Source organism: Schistocerca gregaria, chromosome X (assembly GCF_023897955.1).
Source record: "Schistocerca gregaria isolate iqSchGreg1 chromosome X, iqSchGreg1.2, whole genome shotgun sequence".
Taxonomy (NCBI): Eukaryota; Metazoa; Arthropoda; class Insecta; order Orthoptera; family Acrididae; genus Schistocerca; species Schistocerca gregaria.
This window is the reverse complement of record NC_064931.1, coordinates 815985306-815998027: the sequence shown is the minus strand read 5'-3', so window position 1 is coordinate 815998027 and position 12722 is coordinate 815985306. Positions and strand designations below refer to the sequence as shown.

The 12722-nt window shown below is 42.7% G+C and overlaps 1 protein-coding gene across 1 annotated transcript in view; it reads left to right on the top strand.

Moving 5' to 3' along the window:
• LOC126298335 (dynein axonemal heavy chain 5) overlaps positions 1-12722 on the top strand; it is a gene marked incomplete at its 5' end in the record, with an annotated part of 791472 nt that overhangs the window by 707612 nt on the left and 71138 nt on the right. The window contains one exon of the mRNA XM_049989632.1: positions 5581-5658. Within this exon, the coding sequence (XP_049845589.1) occupies positions 5581-5658 (78 nt within the window). The remainder of the gene's footprint in view (positions 1-5580; positions 5659-12722) is intronic.

Sequence of the window (12722 nt, the reverse complement as noted above, 5' to 3'; positions counted from 1 at the left end):
AACGCAGTCAAGACGCAAGTAGACATATCAAAAAATCATACTAGAATAATTGATCCCATAGTTAGTTTACCTAGGTACACGCGATGTGATCAGGAATGAACAAACCGATTGACCGGTGACTGATTCTAATACTTCAATAACGCTGTTACTCACGCACTTCATAACGGGTGGCAATCACGTGGACTACTAGTTATGGTTGGCAAGCTGAGTAAAGTTCGAACGTACTGAATGATGAGAGCCACACATATCAAAGGGATGTCTACATCGACTGGATCTCAATAACCCCGTAAAGTGGTCACAAAAAATATAGAGCAGATGGCATCCAGTTAATTGCTATACACTGACTTTCACAAGCCCCGTTATAAAACGAATTACTGCTTGCTAGCTGGGAATCCATGAGCACGTTGGGTGGCACTGGACAGTGGTATACTCGCTAATCATAAACAGACCTCACTAAAATAAGCTTACATCCTACCAAAACTTCTCCCTTGCCTTTACTGGTGGAATAGTACAATAAATAGGCAGCATGGATGCAGTTGAAGCCCATACTACGTGCGCACAATCACCGAAGATAACCTCAAATAATTCAAAGAACTAGACAGACAATGGTTAGTATACAATGGAGGATGCTGTAGCTCATTAGCGGTGAATTCATGAGCCCGCAGGGTGGTAGCGGGCAGAGGGGAACACGCTAACGACAAAGAAACCATTATTAAATAATCACAAAACTACTCAAATACTTACAGGAATTTTAATATTGTACACCACAGGAGGTACCATAGTTCGTCAGTTGTGGACCCGTGGAACACATGAGGTTGTTTAGACAAATCTGGGCATCACAGTCGCAAGAAAAACAATCCCTAGAATTGGATAAAATGCAATCCGAATCCTGCGGGAATCGTCTATAACCAAATATTAACAATTTATTTACCGGAAAAGCTTAAGGTATGTTATACTACGGGACATACTTGTAGCTCGAACTCAAACGAAGTGATAATCATCAAACTACACTATCCACAGAATGGACAAAAATTATTAAAATTAGTAGATTTTGCCTTACTTCCTTAACATCAATAATTGTGAAAGAAAAGGAATTAGAAGATTCTGTTACTAAAAAAAAAATTGATACTTGAATACATAAATCAAGCAAGAAGCTCTAAAACAGGGTCTCACTTACCACGCTGGAGACCTGTTGTCTTTGACTCATCCTCTAGTCTCTAGATACAGCTCCACGTTCAAATGAGTGGAAAGAGAAGGAACATGTGGGCTGTGGCCAGTTACAGCACGACGAAATTCGGAACAATCGTATGCCTCTGACTCATCCTCTAGTCTCCCTTATTTGCTAAAGCTACCCATGATATTATGTTAGCAGTGGTTCTACACAATTCACGAATGTTCATGAAATGTATTCGAAAACTGCGAACGGTGCCACACAACAGCTATACAATTTACTGTGAACATATGAAAATTTGTGCCGGACTGGTTCTCAAAACTCGGATTTTCTAATGGTCGCGAGCGGTCACCTTAACCACTTCGGCTATCCGACCCTACCACCAAAACCAACTCAAACACATGTTAGTGTCGGGCACGTACTTGTCCGAAGGAACATGGCATCGAACTGTACACAAATTCTCCGTGAATCACAAATTGTGCGAGCTCTTAGGGATGTAGAACAAGGACATATGGAGGCTGGCGTCGGTCCTGGAAGTGCGCTCGGATAGCCGAAGTTGTTAAGACGATCGCTCTCGACACGCCGGAAATTACGGTTCGAGTCCCAGTCAAGGGCCGGCCGGTGTGGCCGAGCGGTTCTAGGAGCTACAGTCTGGAACCGCGCGACCGCTACAGTCGCAGGTTCGAATCCTGCCTCGGGCATGGATGTGTGTGATGTCCATAGGTTAGTTAGGTTTAAGTAGTTCTAAGTTTTATGGGACTGATGATCTCAGATGTTAAGTCCCATAGTGCTCAGAGCCATTTGAACCATTTTTTGAATCCATTTTTCCGCTGACCAGTCAAATACACAACAGAGAAGTCAGCGTCATATGTAAGCAAATACGTATGGCCTTGTTTCAAACTTTATGACTTTTATGTGTGAGACTTTCGCCACATATTTTCACACATTTCTGCTACTACACTATCTTGCCCTGTAGCTTTATTGTTTTAAGTTCACGTATTGCTTTTCAACTTCTTCTATTGTTGGGGTTTCTGATTCTGTATTTAGATCACATTTTTCAAATGTGCATTCGACTGTGGGAAATTTGCAGTTTAAAAGATCTTAAAACTCTTTTTCGGAGGTTTTAAAATTCTCCTTATTAATTATTTCCAGAATCCCATCTTGTCCTCTGAAACAGTCTGGGTGCCGGATATGTTGACATTTTTCTTCTCTAAAAATTCTATAGAAATACTGTTCGTCGTTTTCTTGAACTCCCGCTGTGTTTCTACTAGCCTGACTTTTGTCATAATGGCGTTTTACAGATAGAATGATATTTGAAGTCTGTTTCTGGACTGAGGTGAATTCTTTTGTATAGTTTTTTGGGAATTCCAGGCTTTGATTCTTTGCTTATCAAAGGACTAATGGAAATTGCAAAGAACTTATAAACTTTTGTGAAGCTTTTGAACTTAAATTGATATCAACACATTTTCTGACATGTCCTAACAACAAGAAAACTTGGCGTTCTCTAAATCCTTATCTTGAAGAATTTCAAACAGATTATACAGCCATCTGAAACAATAATAGAAATTATTACAGTTTCTTGTTCCATTTTTAAATTATGGCTTTCATTTTTTATTTGATGCAGTATTTTTTAAAACTGAAAGAATTACTCCAGAAAATTAACGTTTTCGAAATGTAATAACATTTTCCGAGGTACAACTTGGTCCTGTATCTATGGGTAAATAATCCATTGAAATTTAAAAGTGTTGCAGTCGAGAAAACTTTGTCAATAGCTATTTAATAGTATATCTTGTACTTTATTACTCTATTGCACAACAATACTGCACTATTAAAAACCAGAAGTACTATCAAAATCCAGTTTCAAATTAAATACGTTTTCAGGCTATTGGAAAATGACACAAATTTCTTTTCAAGACTTTAGAGAAACTCAGTCCATTTGCATATATCAAACGTTCTATGGTAACAGACGTACTTCTGTTTCAAGATACAAGACGGTGCACGACCGACAAAGTATGGCTCAACTGCCCACATCTTATAGAAATAGTTCTAAAAATATAGAGTATTTTACTCGCTATAATATTCTGTGCAGTAGGTACTGGGAGATGAAGAAACTAGCACAGGATAGAGTAACATGGAGAGCTGCATCAAACCAGTCTCGGGACTGAAGACCACAACAACAACAACAATATTCTGTACTTGAAGAATTAACAGTATATTCCAAATAGCTTTAATAAATTATACAGTACTTAAATGTATAAAACGCGAAATATTTGCAAATGCTATGCAAAACACAATCTCATGTTTAACAAAAAAAACTGTAAAAAATGGCAAAAACTGCTTATGGCAGTCTCAACTGCGCATTTCTTCGTGGGAGTCGAAATTCAGTCACTAGGTTGAAGTTGCGACCAAAAAATATCGTGTATTCCTAGTTACACTATCGTCTCGGTATAACACTCTTCCCTAAGCTTAATTTTTTCATAAAAATATCATCCCTCTTAGCTTCAGGTTCTAATCAGCTTTTTACTGAGTGAGCTAGGGCAGTAGAAGCACACTCCACTCTCATTCGGGAGCATGACAGGTCTAACCCGTACCCGCTAATGCAGATTTAGTTTTTCCCTGTTTTCCCTAAATCGCTTCACGCTCCCGGAATGGTTCCTTTGGGAGGGTACGGCCGATTTCCTTCCCAATCCCTGAAACAATCCGAGCTTGTGCTCCATATCTAATGACCTTAATGTCGACGGGATGCTAAAGCCTAATCTTTTTTCGTCTTTTCCACTTGGTTCAAATGGCTCTGAGCACTATGGGACTTAACATCTGTGGTCATCAGTCCCCTAGAACTTAGAACTACTTAAACCTAACTAACCTAAGGACATCACACACATCCATGCCCGAGGCATGATTCGAACCTGCCACCGTAGCAGCCGCGCGGCTCCGGACTGAGCGCCTAGAACCGCTAGACCACCGCGGCCGGCTTTTCCACTTGCTTTCTGTGCCTAGTAATATGTGAGCTTCCCTGTTGTATAGGAGTGCTTCAAACTCTGGTACGATGTTATCAATGTTTCAGCAGTTAACCCTAAGGATCTCTCACCTTTAGAGGGGGGGGGCATTTTTTTGGATCTTACAGTGATGTTTCCGGGCCTCATACTCCTATCGTTATCTATACTGGATCGCAAGTCGGCTAATCTACAAGAATCTTTGCGTGCACACCACACACAGTCAGATACCTGGGTAGCAGCCGATAATGTGTAGTGCACAGCTGACCCATTTAGAGACACCTTACAGTTCTCAACACTCTGGTGCATGTTTAGGAAGTCACAGCCTAGCTTGTGACAGAACCTTTGCGGTCCCTGGTTCAAGCCTTCTGCTCGACTAAGATCTACAGGGCCATGATTTGTTTTGGAGAGAATTTTTCAGAGTGTGAGCTTCACTGAAACTCCATGAGCAAGGCTCATAGTCTCAACCTTCTCTGCCAGTCGCTGAAATGATCCAAGTACGACGTCGAAACCCAGACGACAGGCATCGTTTGTCACTATTTACGCTAGAATCTGCAGTTACACTCTGTTCCCCCAAACACTCCCACAATAGCCTCTTCAACATGCTGAAAGAGGCATCCAGGCTTGAGCACTGAGTTCTCATAGTGTTCATTCCCATCCTTTGCAGCCATTTCCCTAATGATATCATTATTCTCCGTATTTTCAAACTCCTCCCATTGACATGGGACTCAGCGCGTCTCCTAACGCGTGAAGTGAGGCTCACTGGCCCAGTTTCGGTTTCAGTTGTAACATCGCCCCAGACTTGTTGAGTGTGGGGATGGGTGTGACATTCTGATGTCTCCCTACTCCCTGCCTTCACTGTACAGGACACCTAGACCTTCCATTGATCGTGTGGTGAGAGATCCTATATTTCCTGCAGGAGAGACAGAATCCATATGAGAATAAAGTACCTGAGATATCTTTGGTATCTCTGGTACATGACTCTTACGTGCCCTCCCAACACACCCATTCGCAGTAGCTTCCAATCGCTTCACAGTAGTTAGGGTGACTTCCAACTCATCCTACGTCGAAGAGCAGCATACAAAGTGGGGCTGCACTGCGTCTGGTGCGATAAGTTACAGAACAGTGACCAAATAACATTAAACTAACTTCCGTATTATCTTTTAATTTATTGTTCTGATGAGCTACAAGTATTGCCAGTAGCCTCTTCGAACTGAAGCGATTAACAGCCAAAATGAGATATCTGTTATGACAACAGAAAACTTGGTACAATATTTACTGTTTCTTCGAAACGTTTTTCAGGTTATGGGCACTAACAAATTCGACAATAGTTTTAATTTAAGATAAATGCACACAATATATATACTCGTGTTATAGGATAAAAGTAATTATATAAATTTTCCTTTGTTTTCCCAGATGGCGATTAAATTTACAAACGAGCCACCGCAAGGAATTCGAGCAAGTCTGAAGCGGACTTACCAGAACATTACACAGGTTTGTTAACAGAAACCCGTGTTCAGTCTCAAAGAGGTCCAGTAGTTCTGCATGGCAACAGCTGTAGTTTCTATGTAACTATTGCAGAAATAAAGTTAAAATACTTCATAGTACGAGGGTGAGTCAACTGAAAACCTTAAATCTGTAATAAGAAATCGGAATTTCATGCCGTTATCCTGTAAGTTGGTAAGCGTGCTACAAACAGCTTTGAAAATGGCCTGTAGGTGGCAGCATAGTGCAGATGCACACATACCGTCGCAGTATCAGTATAAAGATGGCCGCCCCACTTGCGACTTGCACCAGGGAAGAACAGCGTTCTGTTATTCGGTTTTTGCGTAGTGAAGGTGTGAAACCTATTGAAATTCATCGACGAATGAAGGTTCAGTACAGTGATGCATGTTTGTCACAGCAGCAAGTCTACGAATGGAGTAGGAAGTTCGCAAATGGTGTGACTTCAGTGGAAGATGCTCCTCGTCTAGGTCAGGCACAACGAGTTGTGGCTCCACAGAACATTGCAGCAGCTGAAGCCATAGTGAAGGAAAACCGCCAAGTGACACTGAATGACATTGCAGCATGTTTACAGATTCGTCATGGGTCAGCACACCACATTGTGCATGATGTGCTCCAGTTTCACAAAGTATCTACAAGATGGGTGCTACGGCAGCTGCCTCCTGAAATGAGAGAACGACTTGTTGATGTTTGTGAAGAACTTCTTCGCTGCTTTGAATGAGGAGGTGATGGCTTCCTTTCAAGAATCGTTACTGGGAACGAAACCTGGGTTTATGCTGACTCTCTTTTGGGACGAAAAAGGCATCATTTTGGAGAATTACATGCCTACAGGGACCACTGTCACCAGTGCATCATACACAGATCTCCTAAAAAATCATCTGTGGCCTACAATCAAATCAAAGCGACGTGGATTGCTGTCAGCAGGTGTCCTTTTGCAACATGACAATTCAAGGCCCCACACTGCCCATACAACAGTTGCAACAATCACAGACCTGCATTAGAGTGTCTTCCTCATCCACCATACTCACCAGACCTTGCCCCAAGTGATTTCCGTATGTTTGGACCACTCAAAGACGCAATGGGAGGAAAGAAGTTCCGTTATGATGAAGAGATACGCCACGCGGTGCATGAGTGGTTGCGCGGACTACCAAAGGAATTTTTTTCTAAGGGAATTTATGCACTTTGTAGGCACTGGAGGACTTGCATTGAGCGTGGGGGAGATTATGTTGAAAAGTGATACAGCTTTGTACCAGTTCTGCACAATAAATAATATTTAAAGAAATATTTAAGGTTTTCATTTGACTCTCCCTCGTATAACATGTTTTGAAGGAAAACATATTTCCGTAGAGTACTGGGTTAAATGAGTAGTAAAAGTACACTGCTAATATCTGCCAGATATCGAATTCTGTGCAAAATTTTCATTCTGGACATCACTGTACAGGAAATTCAGAAGCATGCAATTTTAAACATTAAAGTAAAAGTGGATGACGTATTGAAAGATTAAAATTTGAGTCAGGGTATAAACTGCCATAGGCGGTTCTGTTGGTGGAGTGCTGGTTCCAGATGGTTTATACTGAGGTTCTGGCGCAGTTTTAATGTGCGAGGGAGTTTATACGCATCGTGTCCGTGACTGGGACTACAGCAGGTAATTGAGAAAATAATATTGGTATAACCTATCGCGCTTACTTCACTGATGACCTCTGTAAGCGTTCTTGTTGTTAATACTAGAAGATTTCAATCTCTGGCACGGCCTGTGGAAACAGCGTTGGGAACATTGACTGTACAGATTCCAAATAACATTATCATCAGCAATGGAAGCTTGAATGACACACTGTTGTTAAGTGAATTTCTTTTTTCCTTTTTTCTGCCAGATTCCCTGAAATATCATGTGCAGTTTTAATTATCATAAAACAATTTAAGAAAACTGTCACTAATAAATCTGTAATTGCCTGCCGTACAGTTTCAAGTTTTCGCACTGATACTCTCAAAAGTTCGTGCCAAATCGAAAAAGCCTATACCCAAAAAGGGAAGTAAGAATAATCCGCTGACTTACAGGCCTATGTCACTAACGTCGATTTGCAGTTTTTGGAAGATATACTGTATTCGAACATTATGAAGTACCTCGAAGAAAACGATTTGTTGACACACAGCACGGTTTCAGAAAATATCGTTCGTGTGAAATGCTACGGTCGCAGGTTCGAATCCTGCCTCGGGCATGGATGTGTGTGATGTCCTTAGGTTAGTTAGGTTTAAGTAGTTCTAAGTTCTAGGGGACTGATGACCACAGCTGTTAAGTCCCATAGTGCTCAGAGCCATTTGAACCATTTTTTTCGTTCGTGTGAAACACAACTAGCTCTTTATGCTCATCAAGTTATAAGTGCTATCGACAGATGATGTCAAATTGATTCCATAGTTTTAGATTTCCAGAAGGCTTTCGACACCGTTCCCCACAAGCGTCTTCTAACCAAACTGCGTGCCTACGGAGTGTCGCCTCAGTTGTGCGACTGGATTCGTGATTTCCTGTCAGAAAGGTCGCAGTTCGTGGTAATAGACGGAAAGTCATCGAGTAAAGCAGAAGTAATATCCGGTGTTCCCCAAGGAAGTGTGATAGGCCCTCTATTGTTCCTGATTTATATTAACGACATAGGATACAATATGAGTAGCCGTCTTAGATTGTTTGCAGATGATGCTGTCATTTACTGTCTTGTAAAGTCATCAGATGATCAAAACGACTTGTAAAATGATTTAGATAAAATATCTGTATGGTGCGAAAAGTGGCAATTGACCCTGAATGAGGAAAAGTGTGAAGTTATTCACATGAGTGCTAAAAGAATTGCGCGAAATTTCGACTACGCGATAAGTCACACAAATCTGAAGATTGTAAATTCAACTAAATAATTACAAATAACCTAAATTGGAACGATCACATAGATAATATTGTGGGTAGAGCAAACTAAAAATTGCTATTCATTGGCAGAACACTTAGAAGGTGCAACAGGTCTACTTAAGAGACTGCTTACACCACGCTTGTCCGCCCTATTCTGGAGTATTGCTGTGCGGTGTGGGATCCGCATCAGATGGGACTGACGTAGCCTCGCGAGATTAGCCGAGCGGTCTGAGGCGCTGAAAAAATGGCTCTGATAACTATGCGACTTAACATCTGAGGTCATCAGTCCCCTAGAACTTAGAACTACTTGAACCTAACTAACCTAAGGACATCACACACATCGATACCCGAGGCAGAATTCAAACCTGCGACCGTAGTGGTCGTGTGGTTCCAGACTGAAGCGCCTAGAACCGCTCGGCCACACCGGTCGACAAGGCGCTGCAGTCATCGTCTGTGCGGCTGGTCCCGGCGGAGGTTCGAGTCCTCCCTCGGGCATGGGTGTGTGTGTTTGTCCTTGGGATAATTTAGGTTAAGTAGCGTGTGAGCTTAGGGACGATGACCTTAGCAGTTAAGTCCCATAAGATTTCACACACATTTTTTTGACTGACGTATGACATCCAAAAAGTACAAAGAAGAGCAGCTCGTTTTGTATAATCGCGAAATCGGGGAGATAGTGTCACAGACATGATACGTGAATTGGAGTGGCGATCATTAAAACAAAGGCGTTTTTCGTTGTAACGGGATCTTCTGGCGAAATCACCAGTTTTCTCCTCCGATTCCGAAAACATTCAGTTGCCACCCATCTACATAGGGAGAAATGATCATGACGATACAATAAGAGAAATCAGGGCTCTCACAGAAAAATTTAAGTGCTCGTCTATCCCGCGTGCCGTTCGAGAGTGGAACGGTAGAGAGACAGCTTGACGGTGGTTCATTGAACCCTCTGCCAGGTACTTTATTGTGAATAGCAGAGTAATCACGTAGATGTAGACGTAGATGTAGATGTAGATTGATGTGCACGCTGCTGAGTAAGAGATTCACTATGGATAAGAAAGGTAAAGTGAAAATGTTGTTCTATTTTTTCAGAAAGAATGTATTCGTTGTATTCATTTCGTTAGTCCCTTTCTTTCTATCCCACTTCCTATTCTTCAAAATAATAGCTGACATGAAAGCACAGCCTTAATTTATATTGAGGATATTTATGTCAAAAATTTTATTTGTATACAGTCCAGTCACATTACTGTGACCACCGCCTTTGTTCCACGTCAACATGCAATGACCACTCAAAGACGGCAGGTGGAGCTCTTGCTGTGGAGGGCATATAAAGCGCAGGTAACAGTGCAGTCGTCGTAATGTGGAAACGGAGCGATTTAGCTGATGTCCAGAAGGGCATGGTCATTGGCTTTCGGGCGAAGAGTTGAAGCATTTCCGAAACGGCTGTTTGTAAACTGTCAGCGTCCTACCGTGGCAAAATGGGCGCTATTGAAAAGCGACGCAGGTTCGACTGTGGTGCACCAAGCGCCAAAGCTGATGGGGGTGAACGTCTGCTGCGGAGTCGTTTACAGGCCAACAGACGTGCAACTGTCGAGCAACTGACCGCCCAGATTAACCAAGGGGCTACCGTCAGTGTCTCCTCAACAACTGTTCAGCGAACGTTGCTGCATACGGGCCTCCGCAGCAGGCGCCAGGCTCATGCACTTATGGTGACTCCTGTTCATCGGCGACGAAGTCTGGAATTTGCACCCCAATACCGCAACTGGCCTTTTCAGATGAATCACGTTTTATAATCCTTCGGACAGATGGCAATTGGATCGTCAGAAGGGTCCAGGTCGGAGGAGGGAACGTTATGGGTTGGGGAATGCTTTCGTGGCACTTCCTGGGTGATCTCGTCATTCTGGAAGGCACAATGGATCAACACAGCTATGCATCTATCCGTCGGATTAATGTTGACCGCTACATGCTGCTTGTTTCTCTTCGGTAGAATGGTATCTACCAGCAGCTCCCAGTGTACGAGCGCGGTTCGAGGAGCACCATTATGTCTTTACCGTGCTCCCCTGGCGGATTTAAACCCGATCTAGAATCTGTAAAAACACCTCGATCGGGATGCTCGCGACATGGATCCCGAACCGAGAACGCTAGTGCAGCTGGTCGTGAACTTGAGTCAGCATGGCTCCATATCCCTGTCGGTATTTTACAGAGCCTCATTGACTCTCTTTCTACACGTCTCGCAGCGGATCGTGCTGCAAAAGGTTGTTATTCAAGCTGTTGACAGGTGGTCATATTAATGTGACTGGATAGTTTAGTATTGAATGTACACCGTCTGAAAAAAAGTAAAGCACACAGAAGAGAGGGTCAATGTCAACGTAACTCTGCACATGTACACATCATCGGCGGGTATGTAAATGATTGAGTGGTAATTCCGTGTAATGGGTAGGAAGTCCATCACAGTGCATTACTATTATTCGTGTTTAGTGTTGTTACCAGGCAAGGAAGTTTATGTAAAGGGCATGAACAGTGACAGATATTAAGTGATTGCTTTGAAGGACACAGAGATGCCGTATATTGGTGTGGTACTGAGTTGCGAGGTGCGTTTGAAAATTCCGTGCAAAGTCCGAGAGATGGCACCATCGGTGCGTATGGAGGTCACGTGTAGTTAGTAGCATCTTTGGAAAGAACGCACACCAAGTTTGAGCCATATTGGTATATTTCTTTGTGTTTGGCATTCGTGTGACTCAAGGAAGTTGAATGATTGTCAAAAAATGGGCGAAAACGAATTTCGATGTGGTGATTACACAGTACTTTATAAAAGGCGGAACGCCTCGGGAGTCTAAGAAGAAGCTTGCGCTGACTCTGCACTTTCGATTAGAACAGTTTATAAGTGGTTTAAAAATTTTCGTAGTGACCATATGGGCACAAGTGATGCTGAACGTTCTGGACGCCCTGTGGGGGTTACGACTCCAGAAATCATTGATAAAATCCATGATATGGTGATGGATGACGGAAGAGTTAAGGTGCATGAGATTGCTAGTGGTTTGGGCATCTCGAATGAACGGGTAATTAATATTTTCCATACACATTTGGACATGAGAAAGCTATCCGCAAGATGGGTTCCACTATCGCTCACGCTTGACCAAAAGCAGAATCGTGTGAAGTGTTGCAAGGATTGTTTGCGGCTGTTTAGGAAGAATCTGCAGGACTTACATGGATACATTACTATACTCCTGAGACGAAACAAAAATCTAAGCAATGGGTTACCAAGGGAGAATCTGCACCAAAAAAGACAAAGACCATTCCCTTCGGCCATAAAGGTAATCCCTTTTGGGATTAGCAAGGGATAATCCTCATCGACTATCTGGAGAAGGGTAAAACTATTACAGGTGCATATTATTCATCGTTAATGGACTGTTTGAAAACCGAGCTGCAAGAAAAACGCCGGCGATTGGACTGCAAAAAAAGTCCATTTCCATCACGACAATGTAACAGCACACACCTCAGCAGTTGTGGTCACAAAATTAATGGAAATAGGATTCCAACCCGTTTCATATCCCCCCTAGTCTCCAGACTTGGCTCCCTCAGACTACTATTTGTTCACCAATTTCAAGAAATGGCTACCGATACAAAGGTCTTATTTGAACGAGGAGGTGATTGCAGCAACTAATAGCTATTTTACAGACTTGAACAATTCCTATTATTCGGAAGGGATCAACAAACTAGAACAGCGTTCTACAAAATGCATAAGTCTAAAAGGAGACTATGTCGAAAAATAAAAAAGGTTTACCCCAAACACGTAAGTAGTTTTTATTTTTGCACCGACTTTTCAAACGCCCCTCGTATCATCGCCTGGCCGAGTTTGGCAGGGGCCTCATTCTAGGTCTCTGTTTGGCCGGTTGATCGAATCATGCAATATCCTGGTTTAAGGGGCATTCGGATGTGACAGTGGCCCTGTGTTGAACTGCATGGGAACACGAGGGCAAGCATACTCGCTGTCAAGATTCTCGTCGACTACGTCTGACCATCATAAGCGAGCACCGCAGTACTGAACACCAAGAACATCGTAACCCCTCCACATGTGCGCCTGCTGCTCGAGAGGAAGTAATTGACTCACAACATTCTTCGTCATCCTGCACTATTGGTCGGATGTGTAGGCTTCCGTTAACATCACGATGTT